Source organism: Sorex fumeus, unplaced genomic scaffold, assembly GCF_029834395.1.
Source record: "Sorex fumeus unplaced genomic scaffold, SorFum_2.1 ptg000094l, whole genome shotgun sequence".
Lineage (NCBI taxonomy): Eukaryota > Metazoa > Chordata > Mammalia > Eulipotyphla > Soricidae > Sorex > Sorex fumeus.
In genome coordinates this window covers 17,155,736-17,179,322 of record NW_026606151.1, presented here as the reverse complement: position 1 = coordinate 17,179,322, position 23,587 = coordinate 17,155,736, and the positions used below count along the sequence as shown (strand labels likewise).

The 23,587-nt window shown below is 49.3% G+C and overlaps 1 protein-coding gene across 3 annotated transcripts in view; it reads left to right on the top strand.

Annotated features, from left to right (window-relative positions):
• Nucleotides 1-1,723: 1,723 nt before the first annotated feature.
• Nucleotides 1,724-23,587, top strand: part of RIPOR2 (RHO family interacting cell polarization regulator 2) — a 62,342-nt gene continuing 40,478 nt past the window's right edge. For all 3 annotated transcript variants that reach the window (XM_056132282.1, XM_056132281.1, XM_056132283.1), the window contains exons 1-7: nt 1,724-1,839; nt 2,944-3,099; nt 5,161-5,239; nt 8,031-8,054; nt 9,352-9,405; nt 12,066-12,215; nt 16,353-16,416. In XM_056132282.1, coding sequence (XP_055988257.1) covers nt 1,736-1,839; nt 2,944-3,099; nt 5,161-5,239; nt 8,031-8,054; nt 9,352-9,405; nt 12,066-12,215; nt 16,353-16,416 — 631 coding nt within the window. In that variant the 5' untranslated portion in view covers nt 1,724-1,735. The remainder of the gene's footprint in view (nt 1,840-2,943; nt 3,100-5,160; nt 5,240-8,030; nt 8,055-9,351; nt 9,406-12,065; nt 12,216-16,352; nt 16,417-23,587) is intronic.

Here is a 23,587-nt window from a genome sequence, read left to right as displayed (position 1 = left end):
AGGCAAACGCCCTACCCACTATACTATCGCTCTGGCCCGGAGTCCCACCTTTAACCGAGGGTCGGAGAGATAACCCAACGGAAAGGTACCTGCCTTGCAGGTATCCAACCTGGTTGCTGAGATGCTCCAGTGAGAAAGTGCTTGCCTGGCACGCAGCGATTTGATGCCTGGCACCACACATTCTCCCCGGGGCACCTCCAGGACTGATCCCTGAGTGCCGCCAGGTGTGGCCCAAAAACCAACAGAACAAACAAACCGAAGGAAGGTCCCTAACTTAGTGAGACAGACAGCCGGCTCCGGCCCACTGAGTCAGCAGCCAAGCGTGCTCAGAGGCACCTCCGTCCTACCCTTGGTGAATCATGCTCATTTTGGAGCCCAGGGGGCGGAGAGAGGTGAAGCTAGAGAGAAAGTCTTGTTTGCACCCGCTTGTCCTCCCGTCCACTCCCGCGCACCAATGGAAGGCCCCAGCCACCCGCCTTCCCTTTCATTACTTTCAAAATGCCAGGAAGGGTCTCAAATTTGAGCAGCGCGCCTCACAGCTGGGCCTGGTGGGCGTCCCTCCCACGGGGCCCCCTTGGACCGGAGAGGGGGGCCTTGCATGGTCCAGTGAGTCAGCACCTGGACACAAGAATGCAGGAGAAAAGCGGCCCAAACTAGGGGAAATGCCAGAGCTGCTTTGTCCTGAGGAGGGAGTGAGGGGGCGGCGGCCGGCCGAGGGGCCTTAAAACCCCTGGAGGAGGTTGTTTGTCCTCTCTTGGGGCGCTGAGCTGGAGGGGACAGGCAGGGAGGAGTCTGCAGGGTTAGTCGGGTGCCCACTGCATCCCGCAGCTTGTCCCTGTGTCTGCTGGGGGTCTTCAGGGGCAAACGCTGTTTTGGGAACCAGCAGGTTTGCTCTGGGCACTCACCACCTCCTGCTGCCCGCTCCGTCGGGACTCAGGTGACCGCTAAGACAAGGGAAGGTGCTGGCGCTGCTCCTGGCACCCAGGCCCCAGGATCAGCCTCTGGGTTCCAGGGCAGCCCTTTGGGGACTCCAGGTTGGGCCACTGTGCAGCGCAGGGCGGCTAACCTCGGTCCTGCCGGCTGGGAGGGTCTCAGGGTCCTGCTCCTCTTCTCTCATTGCCTTGGTGCTCTCATATGCTGGTTCCCTCTCTCCTCCCCTCCCCTGCCCTCCTCTCCTCTCCTTCCTCTCCTCTCTTCTCTCTCCCTCTCTCACCCTCCTTCCCTCCCTTCCCCCTTCCCTCCCTCCTCCCCTCCCTCCTACCAGAATAGGCTTAACTCAGTTCTCTAAGCCACATCAGGCTTCCAGTAAAACTGCCTGATTTCCAGGGTCCAGCCAGCGGGGCCCCCAGCTGGGGTTGGAGGGAGGCAGGGACAGGCCTGGCGGGGACTTGCCCTTGGCCTGTTTATGTGTGTCCTACTGTGGCCTTGTGGGGCCCGGCAGCAAATGTCCTGCGGTTCTGAGGTGTTGGTTGAATTCTACTGTGTAAAAGGAAAAAAGAAGAAAACCAATCCCTGGAGGAACCCTAAGGTGACTGGGACTTGTGTGTCATCTCGGGGCCCTTTAGTCTTGTCCAAGACCTGCCGCTCGGGCCTAGCCGCTGTGTCCATGGGTAGCCTGCCAGCCGAGCGCCCCTAACACAGCTCCTGCCACCCCCCAGCCCCCCACCCCCACCCACGCCTCCCTGTTGATTCATCTGCTCCCTGTCTTCCAGGACTCCCGGCCACGCTCCCGGACATGATGTCAGTGGGGTCGCAGTCCTTCTCGCCCGGAGGGCCCAATGGGATCATCCGGAGCCAGTCCTTCGCAGGCTTCAGCGGCCTGCAGGAGAGGCGCTCCAGGCAAGTGCTCTGGGGGGCTCCTGGGAGGCAACCCTGTACGTACACACATGTATACACAGACATGCGCACACGCACATACACATGCACACACATACACATGCATGCACACAATGCTCACACACATGCTCACACAGATGCACACATGTGCACATACACGCACACACATGCATGCACAGACATGCACACGCACATACATGCACACAAGCTTGCACACATGAGCACATACACACTCATATACACATGCATGCACAGGCATGCGCACATGCACACACACATACATACACACAAGCTTGCACATACACACTCATACACACACATGCACACACATGCACAGATGCACACATGTGCACATACACACTCATATACACATGCATGCACAGGCATGCGCACATGCACACACACATACATGCACACAAGCTTGCACATGCACACACATACACACACATGCACACACATGCACAGATGCACACATGTGCACATACACAGACACACACACACAGGCATGCACATCACACACAAACAGGCACGCACACACATACATGCGTGCACACACATGCATATACACATGCACACATGCACACACACGCACACACACGCACATACACACACACATGCTGTTTTCATCCCCTACATGAAAAGACACATGAGCCCAGAATGAAATGTCCTTCCTCTTCCATGGCTGTTTCTCCTGCCAAGAAGACGCCCTCGGACTTGGCGCTTGCTCTGCTCCACCCCCTCGGCGTGCAGCCTGATTCCCATTCACGCGGACGGCAGAGACCGATTGGGAGAAAGCAGGCCTATAACTCGGGCTACTCTGAGCACGGTGATGGGAGCCTAGCGGTCCGAGGGAAGAAAGTTCCATCTTCAGGCTCCCGGGAAGGCCCGGATCTAACCATGACTTGGGGGAGCCCAGGAGGAGAATGACAGGGAGCGAGCTGCCCTGGTGATGACAGTCTGACCCTCCGAAGGCCCTTGCCCTTTGACCTGTAGGAACCCCGTGGCCACACCTGCTTGTGGAGGCCTCCAGTGGGCCCCGCTGTAAGGGAACAGGCCCTTGTCCCTCCGCATGCCCTCGCGCTCACCGTCTCTTCTTTTCTTTCGTAGATGTAACTCGTTCATTGAGAATCCCGTGGCTCTCAAGAAACCTCAGGCCAAACTGAAGAAGATGCACAACTTAGGGCACAAGAACAGCAACCCCCCCAAAGAGCCCCAGCCCAAGAGGCTGGAAGAGGTCTACCGGGCCTTGAAAAACGGACTGGAGTAAGAGCAGCACCGTTCTCAGACCTTTTGCTTTCTCCGGGGCTGGCGGGCTAGAGGGGTGGAGAAGAGTCTTACCGTTTCAGTTTTTAATGTCCAGTTTCTATCGCTTATTCTTGCACCGTAATCAAGGAGGGAGTCAGGTTGCTGAGGCCTAAGGTTTAAAGTACGTTCATGGTTTTGGGGGGATGGAGGGGGTGGAGGGTTGTGTTTGGTGCACACCTGGCAGTGCTCAGGGCTGACTCCTGGCTCTGCCCTCAGGGATCACTCCAGGTGGGCTCAGGGAACCATATGGGGTGCCAAGCATCGAACCTGGGTCATCCATGTGCAAGGCAAGCGCCCTACCAACTATCTTATCTCTAGCCTCGCATGCTCCACCCCCCCCCCCACACACACACACACTCATTGTCACTGTATCCCGCAGTCCTGCTGACTTTCAGTTAGCAGACAGGCATTCGACTTTTTTTTTGCTTTTTGAATCACACCCGGCGATGCACGGGGGTCATTCCTGGTTCTGCACTCAGGAATCACCCCTGGCGGTGCTCAGGGGACCTTATGGGATGCTGGGAATCGAACCTGGATCAGCCACGTGCAAGGCAAATGCCTACCCGCTGTGCTATTGCTCCAGCCCCGCATTCGACTTTTCGGGGGTTCTGGAGCCGTCATCCTGGAGGAGATAACAGGGATTGTTGGCCTGAGTAACACGTGCCCAGGGTGTGTGGAAACATATACTCTCCATGTCATACTCCATTAGATCCCAGAAGTCCAGCTCCAGGGCTGACCCACAGGGCCCTCCTCCGTCCTTCCCCACCTGTTCCTCTCTGTGCCCTGAGCATCACCAGGCTCTTCCCATTGGCCCATCTTGACAGCACCAGATGCAAAGCTACAGCTTCTGTGATGTCAGAGACGCCGGAGGGATAGGTCGTGGGTCATGGGTTTGCCTTGCATGCAGCCGACCACAGTTCAACCCCGGCACCAGATATAGTCCTCTGAGCCCTGCCAGGAGTGATCCCTGAGCACAGGGCCAGGAGTAGCCAAGCCATAAAATTAAAATAAATAAATAGTTTTGAGAGATTGGGAAAATACAGCCTCTCCTCACCAGCTCTGCCGACTTCCCGAGTTTCAGTTTTCCTATTTGCTTGGGGGTTTTTGTTGGGGGGAAGGGTTTGTTTTGGATTTGGTCCTAGTCAAGGCTCACTCTTGGCCCTGCACTCAGGAATCATTCCTGACAGTGCTCAGGAGACCATATGTGGTACCAGGGATTGAACGAGGGTTGACCATATACAAATGCTGTGCCCAAGTTTCCAATCCCCAATTGCAGAGACCAAAAGCAAAGGAACTTTATTGCTAGCCTGAGCTAGGGTCCAAGTCTCATTCCAATGCAGTGGAGTCTTGACAAGGACCCCAACTCCAAGTCACAAGCGGTTTATGTAGGGTTCAGGTTAAGAGCAGTTTATAGACTGGTGTATTTTTAGCATGGCCCTATTACAACAGTGGCCGGCCATTAGACAATGGTTAAGTAACAGTTTCTATGGAGGGTACAGTGACCCCCTCATAACCGGCCAGACCCAACTGCCCAATTCCTTATCTCGGCACATTACTCAACTGGGAGTTTACCAGAAACTGCAAGTCCTGCTTCAGGGAAATAGAAACTGAGGCCTAGTTGAGACAGTGTTAGGTGCAGCTTGTCATGGCATCAGTTTCTCCCTCAAACAGGGCAAGTGCCCTCCCCGCTGTACAATCTGTAGACACTCAGATTTTTTTTTTGTGTGTGTGTGTGTGTGTGTGTGTGTGTGTTTGGATTTGGGGCCATACCCAGCTGATGCTGACAAGGTGCTCCTGGCTCAGTGCTTGGGAATTGCTCCTGGCAGTGCTCAGGGGAACTTGTGGTCCCAGACACTGATCCTAGGCCTCCTCCAGGAAGTTCTCTTCTTAGCCATTGAGAGCTTTCTCCAGCTCATCTACCCTCAGAAGCCCAGCGCCAGCCCCCCTCTGGACAGTTCACGATGTTTTTCTTCTCTCTACAGTTTCTTCCAGAATTCACGATGTTTCTTCTCTCTACAGTGAGTATCTGGAGGTTCACCAGACAGAGTTGGACAAATTGACAGCTCAGTTAAAAGATATGAAAAGAAACTCTCGCCTGGTAGGTGCATCCAGTCATTAGCATGTTAGCAAGATCTCTCTCTCTCTCTCTCTCTCTCTCTCTCTCTCTCTCTCTCTCCCCCTCCCCTTCTTTTTTCTAAATATCTCTTTTTCACTGGATGGGGTTGGTAGCAGCAAAGAACCTCAAAGAAAAGCAAATCCAAGGGTAGAAGTAATATCTGCTTCCTGATGTGTATTTTATAAGGTTAAATATTTTGCTTTTTTCTTTGTGGGGGGTGGGTCGTACCAGTGATGCTCAGGGGTTACTCCTGACTCTGCACTCAGAAATTAGTCCTGGAGGTGCTCAGGGGACCATATGGGATGCTGGGGATCGAACCTGGGTCAGCCTCGTGCAAGGAAAATGCCCTATTCACTGTGCTGTTGCTCCGGCCCAGGTTAAATTTCTTATTCATGCTTTGTTCTTACTATTTTCCAATGTTTTCCATTCATGTTTATGCAGATAAACTTGATAATCAGGAAAACTGTACATAGGAGAGGATAATTCTGGGATTATACCCAGGACTGCCCACATTCAAGGCATGTGCTGTACCACTCACCACATTTCTAGCCCTTCAAAAATTCTTTCTAAACAAGCTCCCTATACTTCCACCCCCATCTCCCATAAATAATATAAGGTAAAGGTAAAGGCCCTCCCGTTGATCGTCGATTTGCTCGAGCGGGCCCAGTAACGTCTCCATTGGAGACTTTGTTGTTACTGTGTCTGGCATATTGAATACTCTCGGTAGCTTGCCGGGCTCTCCGAGAGGGGCGGAGGAATCGAACTCGGGTCGGCCATGTTAGCCGCTTGTAAGGCGAACGCCCTACCCGCTGTGCTAGGAACTGAAAAGCTGACATTCCCTGAGTTTCACGGGACAGCATTTGAAACCCAGAACTCTTGCTTCATTTCCAGTATTTTCCTTTTTTAACTTAATTAAGTCCATGTTTTCAGCGCCATGGGGCCTGCTTTTTTTTTTTTTTTTTTTTTTTTTTTTTGCCTTTTGGGTCACACCCAGCAATGCACAGGAGTTACTCCTGGTTCATACACTCAGGATTCACTCCTGGCGGTGCTCGGGGGACCATATGGGATGCTGGGAATCGAACTCAGGTTGGCCGCGTGCAAGGCAAATGCCCTACCTGCTGTGCTATTGCTCCAGCCCCCCTTTTTCTTTCTTTTCATATCTTAGAAACTTGTGAAATTCTTGGGGGAAATTGGTAACTGCTTATTGAATTGGTACATGAATCAATAAAAATACAATAGCTGGGTTTTCAAGAGGCATTTCACAAAAAAGGAAAAAAACCAAAGAAAAAAGAAAGTGTTAATGATGGTTGAGTAGAAATAGGTCCCTGGGGAAGGCCTTGGGGAGTGGCCTTCCAAGCTGTGAATACCCTTGACCATCCTCAGTGGCACCCTTGAAACACGGGTGACTGGAAAGGAGGGCCTGGCCAGGAGCTCCTGAGTCCCATAAGCACACTCTCAACGGGAGCAGGTAGGGTGAGGGAGGGCCGGTTCTCCTGGGCCCCTCTGCGTGCCCAGGCTGGGAACTCACATGAAAAACAGGGGTGGAAAAGCATATCCCTGCCCTGAAGGATTCTTCCTAAATCCCAGGTTCACATGTTGAAACAGGAAGTGTGTTTTTGAGTTCAGGTAGCGTGTTGCTACATTTTATGTGGCTAGTGTTTTGGGTTTTTTTTTTAATTTTTGTTTTTGGGCCACACCCTGTCATGCTCAGCCACTCTTCCTGGTTCTGTGCTCAGGAGTAACCCCCAGCAGTGCTCATATTTGCAGAAATCCAACTGGAGTTGGCTGTGTTCCAGGCAAGTGCCTTACCTGCTCTCCTGGGCCATGGGAGTACTTATTTAGTCAAAAAGATAAGTAATAAGTGATGTGAGTTTCTCAATATTTTAGTGAGAAGATATCAGAGCAAGGGAAACTTTAAAGCTTCTGGAATCCAGAGACTCAAAGCATAGGCAGTTTCTGTTCTTAAAAGTATTTGTACTAGTATTTCCCCCCATACACACACACACACGGGGTTTTATTTTATTTTTTAACTTTTTTATTGAATCACTGCGAGATAGACCCTTACAAAGCTGCTAATGATTAGGTTTTCAGTCATACAGTATGGCAACATCCATCCCTCCACCAGTGTATATTTCCCAGCACCAGTGTCCCCAGGTTCCCTCCCATAACCCCCTATCCTCGCCCCCCCCTCCCCCAATCCCTTCTGATCATTCCAGCTATTATTGTCATAGCAGTCTCTTCTCTATCTTACCTGCCCTCAGCCACACACACACTTACGGTTGTTTCCAACTACTGACCAATCCTCCTAACCCCTGTTTTCCCTGGTCATGGATATTATTCTTCTACTATGTGTATTTTTATATTTGTACTATTATTAAACCACAGTTTTTTACTTTTTATTATTTGTGGGCCACACCCAGTGATGCTCAGGCCTTATGTCTGACTCTGTGCTCAGGATCACTCAAAAAATTCATGGTGCCTAATTAGATGAACAACACTTTGATAATGTGTTTTGGGGCAAGGGACCAGATATGGTGCCAGGGATTGAACCCAGGTTGGTCATGTGCCAGGCAAGCACCTCACCTGCTGTGTACCATTTCTCTGCCCCAATTTTTTACTTCTCTGAAGTGAATGTCAAAAACTCTAGCAATGCTTTGTAGAATCCATCATTTTTCCACTGGGAATGCAAACACCACTCCCCCGAACCTCTTTAGGAGTCAGAGTGAGTGCTGAGGTGACTGTGTTTTAATCCAGATATTTCTTTCCATTCTAGGGTGTGCTGTATGAACTAGACAAGGTAAGTGATCATTCAGTGTCGGAATATTGCAGAAAATAAAGTCACCTTTCAGTAGAGGTCAGGGATTTTTTTCCCCTTACTTATGGTCAAATCATAGAGAACTGGTTTTTTTTCTGTTCTTAGAGAAATTCATACATTGCCCAGTGAGATGACCCTCACTCCAATAGTGTGTTGTGGGTCACTTCCAGGGACATGCTACCTGGTTGTAGCATTTCTTAGTCTCTTGGTTTCCCAAATGCTTGGAAAATCTTAGTCAATAGATTTCCCAAGTCCTTACCTGTATTCGGTCTAAATAAACCTATAGCTTATAAAATTAAAGACACCTGTGATTAGAAAATACCACTGTTTGGCATGCCACCAAGGGAAAAAAAATTCAAGTTAAACTTTGAACCAGTTCTCTTCTTTCGCCCTTGAAATTTGTGTTCTATGGAATTTTCCATATATTCTCCCCCACAAAAAAAAAATTGTATTAGTGACAAAGCATATAGCCCTGTTTTCAGTGTGGATTTGTTTTATAAACATTGCTGCTCTCTTTCCAAATGTACGAGCACATCAGTGCTGAGTCATAGTGTCATCTTTCTTGAAGCTATTTCAAGGGCTCATTAAGTGTGGTACATGTAATAGCACCATAACTCCATGAAGAGATGACGCACGGGCCACTAGGATTACCTTGGGGCATGCACAGGCAGTAGCAGTTATAAGACTCACCTACATTTCAGAGACACTAAGATGTGGGGAGAAAAATGGTTCCTCTGAAGACTGGAAAAATGCCAGATAAATGATGTTGGGCTATAAGTTTACTCCAAATGTTCTGTTCTATTTTGTTAGCAATCCAACAAGTTTCTTTTTTTTAATTTTGTTTTTGTTTTTTAGTTTTTTGACTTTTTGGGTCACAGGTTACTCCTGGCTTTGAACTCAGGAATTACTCAGGGGACCATTTGGGAGGCCGGGGATTGAACCCAGGTTATCTCTGTGCAAGACAAACACCCTAACCGCTGTACTATCGCTCTGGCCCAGCAATCCAATAAATTCTATTTTATTGCTCTCCCTTGATTGGATACACAAGGATTCCAGTAACACTGAAGCTCATGACAGAATATCTATTCAATATTTTTAAAAGAATCCTTTCCAAACTGATATTAGGGAAACTCTGAGCTGGTAACAGAGATAGAAGAGAAAATATTTAGCTTTTTATGCTACTTTTGGGGGTATGAGATACTCAGAAAAGAAACCGTTGTGGTGGTGGAGGACGTCAACTCTGAACGGCTATACTTAAATGAACTTCTTTTAATTCCAGCAAATCAAAACCATCGAAAGGTACATGAGGCGCCTGGAGTTCCACATCAGTAAGGTAACCGCCTCCTGTCATCTTCGTGTCCATACACGTTGGCCTGAGCATGGCACCGAGGCCGTGGAGAATTTCCTATCCCATTGGCTCCTAAGAGATTAGCGGTTCAGTCCTCCAACAGGCAGTAAAGAGGGGGGAAAGGCGAGGCTGGTGAGTCGAATGATCAGAGTAGCTACTGCTCCACTACACCGACACAGACTAGGTTCTTGTCATGTTAGTAGGCGCTGTGGCTCCGGTCTCCCTCTCATCCGGTTAGACCTTGCAGTCTACGGCCAGGGAAAATAGGGGTTAGGAGGATTGGTCATGGGTTGGAATCAACCACAAGTGAGTGAGTGTGTGGTGGTGGTGGGTGGGGGAGGGGAGAAAGGGTAGGTAAGATAGAGAAGGGACCAGGATGACAATCACGGTCACGGTCCTCCCGTTGTTCATCGATTTGCTCAAGCGAGCCCAGTAACGTCTCCATTGGAGACTTCGTTGTTACTGCATTTGGCATATTGAATACATCACGGGTAGCTTGCCAGGCTCTGCTGTGCAGGCGAGGTACTCTTGGTAGCTTGCCGGAATCTCCGAGAGGGACGGAGGAATCCAACTCCGGTCGGCCATGTTGGCTGCGTGCAAGGCAAACGCCCTACTGCTGTGCTATCGCTCCAGCCCCAGGATGACAATAATAGCTGGAAATGATCACACCGGACAAGAACTGAGTGTTAAAAGTTGGTAAAGGGATATACCAGATATACAGTATCTATATTGCAAAACACGATGCCCCAAAGGAGAGAGAGACAGAGGGGAAGAGAGAGAGAGACAGAGACAGAGACAGAGAGACAGAGAGAGAGAACGTGCCTGCCATAGAGGCAGGCGGGGGTGGGGGCAGGGGAGTGATGGGAGGGAGATTGGGGACACTGGTGCTGGGAAATGTACACTGGTGGAGGGATAGGTATTGGAACACAGTATGACTGAAATCCAATCATAAACAGCTTCGTAAGGGTCAATCTCACAGTGATTCAATTAAGAAAAAAACAACCTAAATTAATTAATTAATTAATTAATTAAATCGGCCCTGCAGAAGTCCCACATCCACCCTGACACCTGCTGAACTCCTTTATGAAGGGCAACAAAGCAGTTCAGGATCACCAGCATGGGCCTCCCTAAGTCTTTCTCATGCTCTTCCTTCCGCCTGCTCTTCCTCACAGGTCCCCTCTCCTCTCCACCTTTGTTAGGTTCAGGGACCATGATGGTTAGCTGAGGGCAGTGGTACTCTATCCATCCATCCTCAGGATGCCTAACAAATGAGGTGTAATCAGATGCGTCAGTTCTGTTCCTTTGAGGGGAGCCTCTGCTGACTTCACTGTCACTGTCCTCCCGTTGTTCATCAGTTTGCTCGAGCAGGCCCAGTAACATCTCCATTGTAAGACTTCTTGTTACTGTGTTTGGCATATTGAATACTCTCGGTAACTTGCCAGGCTCTCCTAGAGGGATGGAGGAATCGAACCCAGTTCGGCCGGGCTGGCTGCGAGCAAGGCAAACGCCCTACTGCTGAACTATTGCTCCAGCCCGCTGACTTAGGGACAACTTGCCTGTCTGTTGGCCTGTAGCTGGAGAGATAGTGCAGGGGTTAGAGCCCTTGCCTTGTAGTGCAAATGACCCCAGTTCAATCCCCAGTACCACACATGGTCCTCCAAAGCACTGCCAGAGGTCACTCCTGAGCACAGAGCCAGGAATAGCCTCTGAGCATCACAATGCCCGCCTGCCAAAAATTTTAAAAAATGATGGGCAGATTTCTTCTCCAGGGAGCACACACATTAACCTTTGTCCTGTAAGCTAATTCCATTGGCTGACGTCAGGCTGAAAACCAAGAATAACTTGTCTCCAAATGAAAGTAATCGCTTCTCGGCCTTTGGGCTTAGATCAAGTGTCCAAATGGAAGTAAGAGACTAAGTAGTTAAGGCCTCGCCGAGAAAATTACAGCGTTGCAGGTACGATCCTTCTTACTCTGTCTCTAATTTTGGGCATTATGATTTGCAATACAGATACTCAGAGGTCATCGAATTTGGTCCTTGGTCTACTTTCAGTGCACATCTCCCATCGTGGGCAGGCAGTCAGTTTAAACCAGAATCATCAACCAAACTCCAAGAATCATGTGCATCGTGTGTGTGTGTGTGTGTGTGTGTGTATGTGTGTGTGTGTGTGTGTGTGTGTGTGTGTGTGTGTTTTGCTGGGAATCAAACCCAGGGCCTCACGCATATGCGACATGAGCCACATCCTCAGCCCTCTAAAGTCTTGGATCATGTTCTATGTGTGACTGTCTCTTAACACAGCATTCTTTGAGGCTCTGATTTTGTCTATGGTGTAACACGGTACCAGTTCCCCAATCTTTGCTCTTCTCTCCATTTTCTGACACAGCAAATCCACACAGTGTGGAATTCATTTCCTTTGGTGCAATTCCAAAAGCAGTCCTGGCCTTTTGAAACAGAACAGGGATCACAGTGACTCAAACAAATATAACTGCTGTCGGGTCCGGGGTGGGGGTGGGGGTGACACTTCCCCAAGATTCTCCTAGTGGAGATCAGAAATAGACTGTGGGTTCAGCCTCTTGACAGTAACGAGGCAGTTCCCTTCCCGGCCCTCGTTGCATGCCTCCTGTTTCTTACTTTGGGTCCCGACAGGTAGATGAACTCTACGAAGCTTATTGTATCCAAAGGCGCCTCCAAGACGGTGCCAGCAAAATGAAGCAAGCCTTCGCGTCCTCGCCCGCCAGCAAGGCTGCCCGTGGGAGTCTGTCGGAGATCAGCCGGAGCTACAAAGAGTACACGGAGGTATGTGCAAGCCTGCCCCACACGCAGGGACTCCTGGCCTGGTGACAGTTGTCCAGAGCACCGGGAACAAGGAGAGAGAATGTTTTATTACCCACTGTCTTGCTTCCTTTGGGGGTTGTTAATTTTCTTTTTTTCTCCTGTTCTGGTGAGGTTTGGGCTGTAACTGGCAGTGCTCTGAGGCTCCTCCAGGCTCTGTGCTTGTCCTGGTGTTGTCTGGAAACTGTGATGTGATGGGATTCAAACCTGGGTCTCCTCTGTGCAAAGTCGATGCTCAGCCCATCCCATGGAGCTGTCTTTCTGACCTTTCGCCTCTTTTGCATTTGGGGGAGACTATCAGTGAAGTCCTTTGAAGTGACCCAGGTAGTTTGTTGGTCAAACATTTGTTGAGGGCTGGAGCAACAGCACAGTGGGGAGAGTGTTTGCCTTGCACGTGGCCAAGCCAGGTTCAATCCCCGACATCCCATGCGATCCCCCAAGCAATGCCCAGAGTAATTCCTGAGTGCAGAGTCAGGAGTAAACCCTAGTGTCGCCAGGTATGACCCCAAAACGAAACAAAAAAGTAAATTTGTTGAGAACCTTTATCAGACTCCAGAGCATGGACTCCAGCAGATTTCTGCTTCATGGTAGTTTTCTTCCTGGACTTACAAAACAAGATTTTATTCTTTTATTTAATTTTTTAAAATTTTGGACCATAGCTCTAGTACTCAGGGATTATTCCCAGTTCAGGGCCAAGGGGTCACTTCTAACAGTGCTCAGGGGACCATGTGGTTCTGGGTATAAAACCCCAGCCTCCTGCATTCTTTCTTTCTTTCTTTCTTTCTTTCTTTCTTTCTTTCTTTCTTTCTCTCGGTATAAAACCCCAACCTCCTGCATTTCTTTCTTTCTTTCTTTCTTTCTTTCTTTCTTTCTTTCTCTTTCTTTCTTACTGTCTTTCTTTTTTCTTTCCTTCCTTCCTTCTTTCCTTCCTTCTTTCTTTCTTTCTTTCTTTCTTTCTTTCTTTCTCCCTCCTTCCTTCCTTCCTTCCTTTCTCTCTCTTTCTTCCTTTCACTTTTTGGTTCATACCTGGTGATGCTCAGGGATTAGTCCTGGCTCTGAACTTGGGAATCACTCCTGGCAGTGCTCTAGGGATTATATGGGATGCATGCAAAGTAGAAGTCCGGTCCCTAAAACAGTAAGAGTTTAGATTCTCTGAAGTTATTTACTGAGCAAGTTTTCTTTTCTTTTTTCTTGGTTTTTTTTTTAAGGTTGGGAAGGGCGGCTGGTGAAGGGTTGGGTCACACCCAGGGGACCATCAGGGATCACTTCCAGCAGTGCTCAGGGGACTCTGTGTCGGGGATCAAACTCAGGACAGGGGTTTTAGTTGTCACACTTCATCTTTCCAGCTCGGAGCAAGTTTTCTGTTCCTTACATTCTCCGTGTCACCTCCCACAGTCTTTGTGCAAGCAGACTACACATAATTGTCAGAGATTTCAGAGCGGGACTGGGAAAATAGCACCAAGGTGAAGGCACTTGCCTAGCAAGCACTTGAACCCATGGCCTGGGTTCAAATCCCAGGACCGCATATGGTTTCTGAGAACAGGAAAATATAATACATAAGCTTATATATATTTATATTATATATTTATAAGTAAGTAAGTAAAGGCCCTCCCGTTGATCATCGATTTGCTCGAGCGGGCCCAGTAACGTCTCCATTGGAGACTTTGTTGTTACTGTGTCTGGCATATCGAATACTCTCAGTATTCGCTGGAGCGATAGCACAGCGGGTAGGGCGTCTGCCTTGCACGCAGCCAACATGGCCGACCCAAGTTCGATTCCTCCGCCCCTCTCGGAGAGCCCGGCAAGCTATATATTTATATGTTAGATATATTAGATACATAGATAGATTTTTATTTTTATTTTATTTTTTGAAGGAATGAATGGCCACAGCGGCCAGGTCTCTCAGAGGCCACCTTTGCCGCTGGCATGTACTTTGTTTTCTGGTGTGCCATTTCATTTCGCTTTATCACTGGAAGTTGGACAGGCCTCGTGGTTAAAGGACCTACCCTGGTTTCTCAGGCCTTCTGCGTGTGGTTATTTCATCATAAGAAGTTTCATCATAAGACCTGGGTTTGGAAGGAGGGAGGGAGGGAGGGAGGAAGGAAGGAAGGAAGGAAGGAAGGAAGGAAGGAAGGAAGGAAGGAAGGAAAGAATTTTCCCTTCAGTCCCAAAGGAGGCAAGGGAAAGCTTACTTTCTGGCTCCTTCCGACATCCCATATAATCCCTAGAGCACTGCCAGGAGTGATTCCCAAGTGCAGAGCCAGGAGTAATCCCTGAGCATCACCAGGTGTGACCCAAAAAGTGAAAGGAAGAAAGAGAAAGAAAGAAAGGAAGGAGGGATAAAGAGAGAGAGAAGAAAAAGAAAAAGAAAAGGAAAGAAAGAAAGAAAGAAAGATGAAAGAAAGAAAAAGAAAGAAAGATAAAGAAAGAAAGAAAGAAAGGAAGGAAGGAAGAAAGAAAGAAAGAAAGAAAGAAAGAAAGAAAGAAAGAAAGAAAGAAAGAAAGGAAGGAAGGAAGAGGGGCTGGTGCATTAGATCAGCGGGTAGGGCGTTTACCTTACACGAAGCCAACCCGGGTTCAATTCCCAGCATCCCATATGGTCCCCTGAGCACCACCAGGAGTACTTCCTGAGTGCAGAACCAGGAGTAACCCCTGTGTATCGCTGGGTGTGACCCAAAAAGCAAAAAAAGAAAAAGATGATAACAATAATAAACGGAAGGAGGGAGGGAGGGAGGGAGGGAGGAAGGAAGGAAGGAAGGAAGGAAGGAAGGAAGGAAGGAAGGAAGGAAAGAATTTTCCCTTCAGTCCCAAAGGAGGCAAGGGAAAGCTTACTTCCTGGCTCCTGGCTTTGGGACCCGGGCAGAGGTCTTCGCTCCTCCTGGAGTCACCTGACCCCAGCCCCTTGGATGAAACGCCTGAATTATTAAAGCAGCACAGCTCACCGTGCCACAAGCCTCCGGTGATAGATCAAATGTCCGGAATGAAGTCATCAGCCAGCTGGGGTCCATTGCACAATTCCCAAGGCGGAGCCTCTGTCCAGCTCTGCGGTCACCCTTGGGGCACCTCGTCAGGATGCGCTCCTAGATGCCCGTCGCTGAACCTTTAGTTCCCACCCGATTTGTGTCTAAGTCTCCTGTGCTAAGTGATGCTTTGGCAGGAGGAAGTGGAGGGCACAGAGGGTTGAGCCCCTAGTGCTACTCCTGACTCAGTGCTCAGGGATCACTTCTGATGGATCTTGGGGGAACCCTATGCAGTACTGGAAATCAGACCTAGGTGGGTCACATGCAAAGCATGTGCTATCTAGCACTCTGATCCTAAATCATTCTTTTTAGCGGGGAAAGCCAGGGTGAGGGGGGAAGAGGGGTTGTGCATTGCCCAGCAGCGCCCAGAGCTTACTCTTGGCTCTGGGTTCAGAGTGAAAGCAAAATAAAGCAGCCTTGTTAGAAAAGATGAAGTCATGAAATTTACAAACAAGTGGTACTACATGGAAAGCATCATGCTAAGCGAAAAGAGTCAGAAAGAGAGGGATAGATATAGAAAGATTGCATTCATCTGGGGAACATAAAGTAACAAAATAGGAGACTAACACCCAAGAATAGCCGAGATAAGTACCAGGAGGTTCACTCCATGGTTTGGAGGCCAGTCACACATGCTACGGGAAAAGGCAGCTTAGATAGAGAAAGGAGCACCAAATAAAGGGTGCTGGGAGGATCCTCCCAGGATGGGAGAAGCATGCTGAAAGTAGACTCTAGACCGAACATGATTCCCCCTCAATGCCTCTTTTGCAAACCACAGCACCCAGAAGGAGAGAGAAAACAAAAGGGAATGCCCTGCCACAGGGGTGGGGTGCGATGGCGGTGGGGTGGAATGGAGGGGATGGGGAAGTGGGAGGGATACTGGGATCCGTGGTGGTGGAAAATGGGCACTGGTGGAGGGATGGGTACTTGATCATTGTATAATTGAAACCCAAGCACAACAATTTGTAAGTCTACAACTGTACCTCTTGGTCTGTCACTAATATAAATAAATAAATAAATAAATAAATAAATAAATAAATAAAATAAGCAGCCTTAAAGCCTTCTTCCTCTCCGCTCTTTCCAGAACATGTGCACCATTGAAGCCGAGCTGGAGAGTCTGCTGGGGGAATTCTCCATCAAGATGAAAGGTAGTGCTATCCCTGATGAGTGAGAAAAGGGCCTCCGGTCTGTAGGCCTTCTGGAAGTCTGAGAGGGCCGGGGTCTATTTGCCTTGCATGGGCGCTGCTCCAGCCCCTGAGGTGCTCCCCACTTAGCTCACTGTCCAGTTCCCTCCAAGCATCTCATCCTGAGACCCAGGGGTTTATCGGTAGCAGAATCTTCACTGTTCGCCAAGTGAACCCCACCCACCTGGGTTTCAGAATGAGTAAGCGTGGGCTGCCGCCGTTGCTGTATCTGTTTGGGTTTTGCCTTGGTGAACTCGACCCCAGTAAGGAATGCAGGTCCCTGTAACTGCATATCTCTTCCAGAGCAGGGCCTACTCCCGATGTACCAGCACATCTAAAACAGAATGAATATGCCTTTATTTCTTTTACTGTCAAACAAACACTGTCCTTCTGTTGTTCATTAATTTGCTTGAGCAGGCCCAGTAACGTCTCCATTGTGAGACTTGTTGTTACTGTGTTTGGCATATGAATATGTCACGGGGAGTTTGCCAGGCTTTGCCACGCGGGCGAGATACTCTCAGTAGCTGCCGGGCTCTCTGAGAGGGGCAGAGGAATTGAACCCGGCTCGGCTGGGCTGGCTGTGCACAAGACAAAGGACCTACTGCTGTGCTATCGCTCCAGCCCCATTTTTTTTTCAATTTTCAGGTTTTATTAATTTTTTTATAAAGTTGTTCATGTTCCATTCAATATTCCAACACCAGTCCCACCACCATTTCACCTTCCTGCCACTTTTATTTCCAATTTTCCCAACCGCCCCTCACGCCTGCCCCTCTAGCAGGCCCTGAATAATTTGTTCCATCTTGCTTGTTATGAATAATTTGTTAAAATTGATCAAAAAATGTTTCCTTCAAAGGAAGTGTGTGAAGATTGTTGCATCTCACCACGGAGCCATTAAGCTTTTGTGGAAGAGATTTACTAACATGTTGTCACAGGTTAAGCTTTGTGTGTTTATATTTTATTAATCAAGATCGGTTGACTTTTCTTTTACATCCCATCCAATGTGGTATGCCCCTCCTGGTTTATCAGTGATGTAGAGTTTGAGTTGTTGCACAGCTGCAAATGCAGCCACATACTCCAGGAATTCCAAAATTTTAAATGGGATGATACAGCTGGAGTTAAATTTTTCACCTGGATGGTGACTTTGGGTGCCTCAGAAAACTCTCCCTGGTACGTGGTCTGGAAGCATTTCTGCAGCTTGCTGATCTCTTCCAAGATTTGTTTGTGAATCTGTGGATCATGACTGATTGTTGAGCTTCCTTGGTGCCAGAGGCGGTTCTGGGGTGTGACTGCCAAGGCTTTCAGAAGCACAGGAAGATGGGAGGAAGTAGCCTATCCCTGACTCCATGAAAGCCTGGAGATTTCAGTCACAAACCCCGCATGCCTGAGATTTATAACAGATTAATTTCTGGATGAGGTTCATCCCAAGCAGTGGAGTCTGGCCTGGAGCCTGGTGGTGATTGTGGAGTGTGGAGATTTTTGGCTGCCGGGGCTCTGTTTGGGTGGGTGCTGGGCTCACCCACCCCCCTCCAGGGTGAGTGCCTTTATTTTTAATCCATTCCATTCTCACATTACCCCATTCTCACAAGAATGCTTTGCAGAGTTTATTCGAATGAAGAGCCAAACCCGGCTTATTTGTTAAAATGGAAACATCTCATTTATTTATCAGATTATTATTATCTTGTTTGGAGGCTACACCCAGTGGTGCTCAGGGGTGAATCCTGGTGATCCTGGGGGGCGGGCACTATTCGGGGTGCCAGGGATCAAACCCAGATTGACCGCCTGCCTGCAAGCAAGCGCTTTACCTGCGATACTCTCTCTCCAACCCCTATTTATTATTTTTGTTTGACTTTTTCTTTTTTGGTTAGGAGGCAGGGGAGCTGCCAGTGGTGTTCAGGAGCTACCCCTGTGTCTGTGCTCATGGAGGAGGGGGTCACACCTGGTGATGCTCGGGGGTCCTATGTTGGCAGAGATGGAGCCGGGACCAACATTTTGGCAGTCCCTGTCCTTGCCCTTGGCCCTCGGTAACTCCTTCAATTCTTTTCATCTGGGCCAGCTCTCCTCCCCACCCCCACGTGACTGTTGTCACTATTGGGCTGAACCTCCGCCGGTCAGACCTGTGTGTGGGCGTCTTCCTCCTGCCGTCCTCTGAATTGTACCCTCCACACTTCCTCTGCTTCCCATGTCTAGGGCTTTTGGTTTTCCAAGGCCCAAGGACGGTGTGTTTCTACCCACTCTCCTGGTCCCCACATCCCTCTTCTTTCTGGGGTCGGCACCACAGAGCTGTAATCTAGAGTCCTCGGACGGCACCTATGGCACAGGAAGTCAGCCTTTTGCCACGGGAGTGTCACCCAGGCCTGTTCGCTCAGCAGCCAACACAGAAAGCCTGTTTTTCTCCCAATTGAGGGCTCCCTCTGACCAGCAACAAAGAGAGTCAGTGCCCACGTGTTTCTGCTTTTTCTTTCTTTGTTTTCTTGAGATTTCTTAGGCAGCCTGTGCCCCTGGTCACGTGTGTGTGTGTGTGTGTGTGTGTGTGTGTGTGTGTCTTTATGGGTCACACTTGGCGATGTTCAGGAATTCCTCCTGGCTGTGCACTCAGGAATTACTCCTGGTGCTACTCGGAGAACCATATGCGATGCCGGGGATTGAACCCGGGTCAGCCGCGTGCAAGGCAAGTGCGCTACCCACTGTACTATCGCTCTCCACTAATGGGCATTTATCACCCTCTTCTATAGTTTTCTGGGAGTGCGGTTAGCAGCACACACTCTCCTCCTTTCCCCCAACACTCTCCAGGCGAGATTATCAGGATCATGGTGAACCTCAGAGAGCCAACCTCTCACTGGGACCCACCGAGGAAATGCAGTACTTCTTCCCCCCCATTTCTGATGCTCGCTATTAAAAGCAAATATTTGTGGTGGGGTGACCATTCTCAAGAGACAGATGGGAAATGGGGGTGCGATGATGACTCCCCAAAGTTTGGGAGTTGGACTTGAACCCAGAGCTCCTGGTTCGTAGTGTGCTGGGTTCCTTTGGCCCCTATTAACGGGGAGGTTGGAGCAGAGCCAGGGAAGACATCTCTGTGCCAGCAGAGCCAGTTCCCTTCTGGGGAGGGACTTATCCCTCCCCACAGGCAGGTACCGGGGATAAGATGGGGCAGAGGGACCCCACACACACATTCCCCGCCAGCCTGATGCTTCATACCCGGCAATCAGATGGTGGTTCTCCGGGAATCATGCCATCATTCATCGAGGACCCAGCCTCAAGGCTAAGTAGCCGCCCTGGGTTACTATGGTTACCTAGGCAGACAGAGCATCCAGGGTGGCACTGTCCCTGGGAATTCTCCCTCTTTCTTAAGAAATGGAAGTCCCCTCTCAGGCCCAGACGTCTAACGCCTTTGCAGATTGTAGCTTCCTTTTCTGTTTTTTTAAAAAAATTTTTTTTATTGAATCACAGGGAGATACACAATTACAAGATTGTTCATGATTGGGTTTCAGTTATATAATGTCCTAACCCCTGTCTCTTCACCAGCGTACATTTCCCACCACCACACCTCATCTGCCCCTGTGGCAGACATTTTTATTTTCTCTGTCTCTGTCTCTGTCTGTTTGTCTCTGTCTGTCTGTCTGTCTGTCTGTCTGTCTCTCTCTCTCTCTCTCTCTCTCTCTCACTCTCACTCTTTCTCTCTCCTTTGGGGCATTATGGTTTGCAATACAGATACTGAAAGGTTATCAAGTCTGTTCCTTCCACACTCAGTTCTTGTCCAGAATGATCATTTCTAACTATCATCCTATTATTGTCACACGGGTCTCTTCTCTAGCCTAAGTGCTCTTGGCCCTCCACACACTTATGGGAAACTTCCAACCATTGACAGGCCTCCTGGTCCGTTTTTTCCCTGGCCTTGGGTATTAGTCTCATACTATTTTTTTATATCCCACAAGTGAGTGTATTCATTCTATATCTGTCCCTCTCCTTTGTTTTTGTTTTTCTTAAGTCTCTTGTTCATCCTGGTAAAAATAACCACCCCAGCATAAATATTGACATAAACAGAGACTATTTCATCATATTCTCTAACCCAGCAACCCAACTTCCTGTCAAGCCACACCCTTCCCTCCACTTCCCTTTTTGGTTTTTTTGTTTGTTTGCTTTTTGTTTTGGGGGGGTTTTTTTGTTTGTTTTTGCTTTTTGAGTCATGCCCGGCGATGCTCAGGGGTCACTCCTGGCTCTGCACTCAGAAATTACCCCTCCCTGGCTGTGCTCAGGGAACCATATGGGATGCTGGGATTCAAACCCAGGTCAGCCGCGTGCAAGGTAAACACCCTACCCGCTATGCTGTCGCTCCAGCCCCCCACTTCCCTTTTTGCCCCAACATGACAACAAACTGTTTGAGTGCGGGAGGATGATCCTGACAGTTGAGAGAGCCTTTTACAGAGCTCTTGTGGACAGCCCAGGGCTGCTCTGCGTCCTGAAGACTCCTCGGTGTGAGTCCCACACAGTCCACTGAAGAAGGGGGTGCAGAGCCACACACAGCATCACAGCCAAGGTGCAGGTCCATGTTCTAATGGTTTGTGTGATCCTTTGCAGCCAGTACTTCTAACTTGGGGGACTCTGATCTCAAGGGCTGCAGGCCTGGTGAGCTCATGAGAACAGGTTGCAACATCCCTGTCTGGAGGGCAAAAGACTGGCCCTCAGACTAAGACAGTCAGTCGGGCAGCACTAGAATAATCCCCAGAGAGCAGGCTCCGTGCTCATAATGGCCAGAAGGAATGCAGAGCATCTGGCAGAGTTTGAAAACCCTCGGGTGTCTGATGGAAGAGGAAGCGCTTGATGGAGCAACCAAGATGGTGGTCTCTGAGGACAGTGTCTGTCAGCTGGCAGCCACCTGCCTACCTGGGATATTCCAGGGAGGAGCCAAAGGTGAAAGTCCTGGCTGTGAAAGGCCCACACAAAGACTGGGAGGCCAGCCAGCAGGACAGGGGGTGGTCAGAGCAGAGAAACAAGGTCAGAAGTGGGTCACGGCTGGGAAAAGGTCAAGAAATGCTGTGGTGAGGAAAGTTGATCGTCTCCCGTTATCATTCAGTTCCTGACAGTGTTCCTGGCAGAGCAGCTAAGGGTCTCGGGGCAGGGAGCACCTTGAGGAGAGCACTCGCAGGGAGCTGGTGATTCTGTTGTATTGGTGCCTAACGAGTGAGTTGGAAGTCCCAGACCTGTGCTTCTGGCTGGGTGGGTTTCCTGAGGAGAAAGTGTGACTCCTGGAACGGGGTCGTCACAGGACTAGGAAGATGAGGGAGTGGTCTGACAGGACGGTCCCTGAGACCGGAAGAAAAGGACACCTAGGCCTGGGATGGTGGCTTTCCTGACACAGTAATAATTGACAGTAAAATATCCAGGAAGGTGAACCCAGAAAAGAAAGTCCCCCCCTCCTTCCCCTGGGCCCATCCCGGGGTCATCCTGATGGTCTGTTTTCTAGAACCTGTCATGGAAATCACAGATTTGCTGAGGAAACAATCCTCTCTCCAGTGGGAAGCCCCCGGCAGCTCCCAGGGTGGGCGTCTGAGAGAAACATCGAGGGGAAGGGGGGTCTGAAGGCTGCAGGCCCCAAGTTGGACGACCCCACTGCCAGCTCAGGTTCTTATGCCAGTACTTGACAGGCTTGCCCCAGAGCCCTGACCTGGTTTGGCCTGACTATTGTCATCTGTTCCATTATCATGATAATTAGGATATCTGTGTGATACCTTTACCCAGAAACTCAATAGTCCCTTCCCCCTTTGGCTAAATTCTTCAAATAGAAAATTTCTGATAATTGTGAGGGACAAAAACAACCTTCAAAGGATTTTGTTTTCTCTTTGCCTCACCTTTCTCGGCACTGATCAACCAGGGTGGGTGTTTTTTTAAGTTGCCAGTGGTGGTTTGACCCAGGCGTCCAAACAGGCCTTGGGAGACTCCGGAGCTAATTGGCAAGAGATTTTGAAGCAGCATTTTGGATTTTCATTCCAGTTGACATGTCAGGCTGAACCTGATTTTTTTTTCCCCCAAAGCAGCCAATTGTGCTTTTTTTTCTGAAGTATTTTGAAGAAGGTTAAATCCTGAAAATTACGAGTGAAAAATGACTTCTTTAATGTTGTCTTATGTCAAGACTTTAAAAAAAATGTCTTATTCTAATTGGAATAAGAAATGGGTCCTTAGCAGCTGGGACGGAGGGGAGCCCGTGTGGAAGGGAAGGTGGAGAAGGGAAGGAGTGGGATGCGGGTCTTGGAGCTGGAGAGTTGCTGCCACCTACTGGTAGATACTGGAACTATCAGGTACTTCTCTAGCCTAAGCCTGGCAATGTCCATCATTTAGAGTCACAGACTTACCCATTCCCCAGCCCTTCAGCTTATTGAGCAAGTGAAACGGACTGTGAGATCTCAGTCCCATCATCTTTATATGGGTAAGATTCAGACTTATGGACACATTAGGAAATTTGAGGTCCTAAATGGCCCCCAAACCATTGGCTCCTATGCCAAAGGGGGCCCAAGGCAATGGATGAATTCTTGTGCATATTTCATCCTGGGTTGTGGGTCTAGAAAGTCTTCCAGAGTTTCCCAGGTTGTTGCCCCAGCACAGACCAGAGACGCTCATACAGTGAGCTCTCAAGAAACAGTGACAGGGACTAGAGAGATAGTACAGCGTACAGCAGGGTGGGTAGGGCATTTGCATAAGGCTCGACCCACACACACACACACACACACACACACACACACACACACACCCGCCCCAGCCCCCCACCTGGTCCCCTGAACACCGCCAGATGTGGCCCAAAAGATAATTCTTTAGAAAGAAAAAAGCCAAGAAACAGGGGTCGGAGAGAGTGTCGCGGATAAGGTGTTTGCCTTGCACACTGCCCAGCCAGGTTCGATCCCCGCCATCCCATAGGGTCCCCCAAGCACTGTCAAGAGTAATTCCCGAGTGCAGAACCAGGAGTAAGCCCTGAGCATCGCTGGGTGTGGCACAAAAAAGCAAACAAAAAAAAAATGAAAAGGAAAAGGGAAAAACCAAGAATCAGCCACAGGAAGAGAACAAAGGGCTGGTCCGATCAGGGTCCCTGAGGTGCCCCCTGATGACAGCCCCTTGAACGGATGATGACATTGGTTCTTGCAAT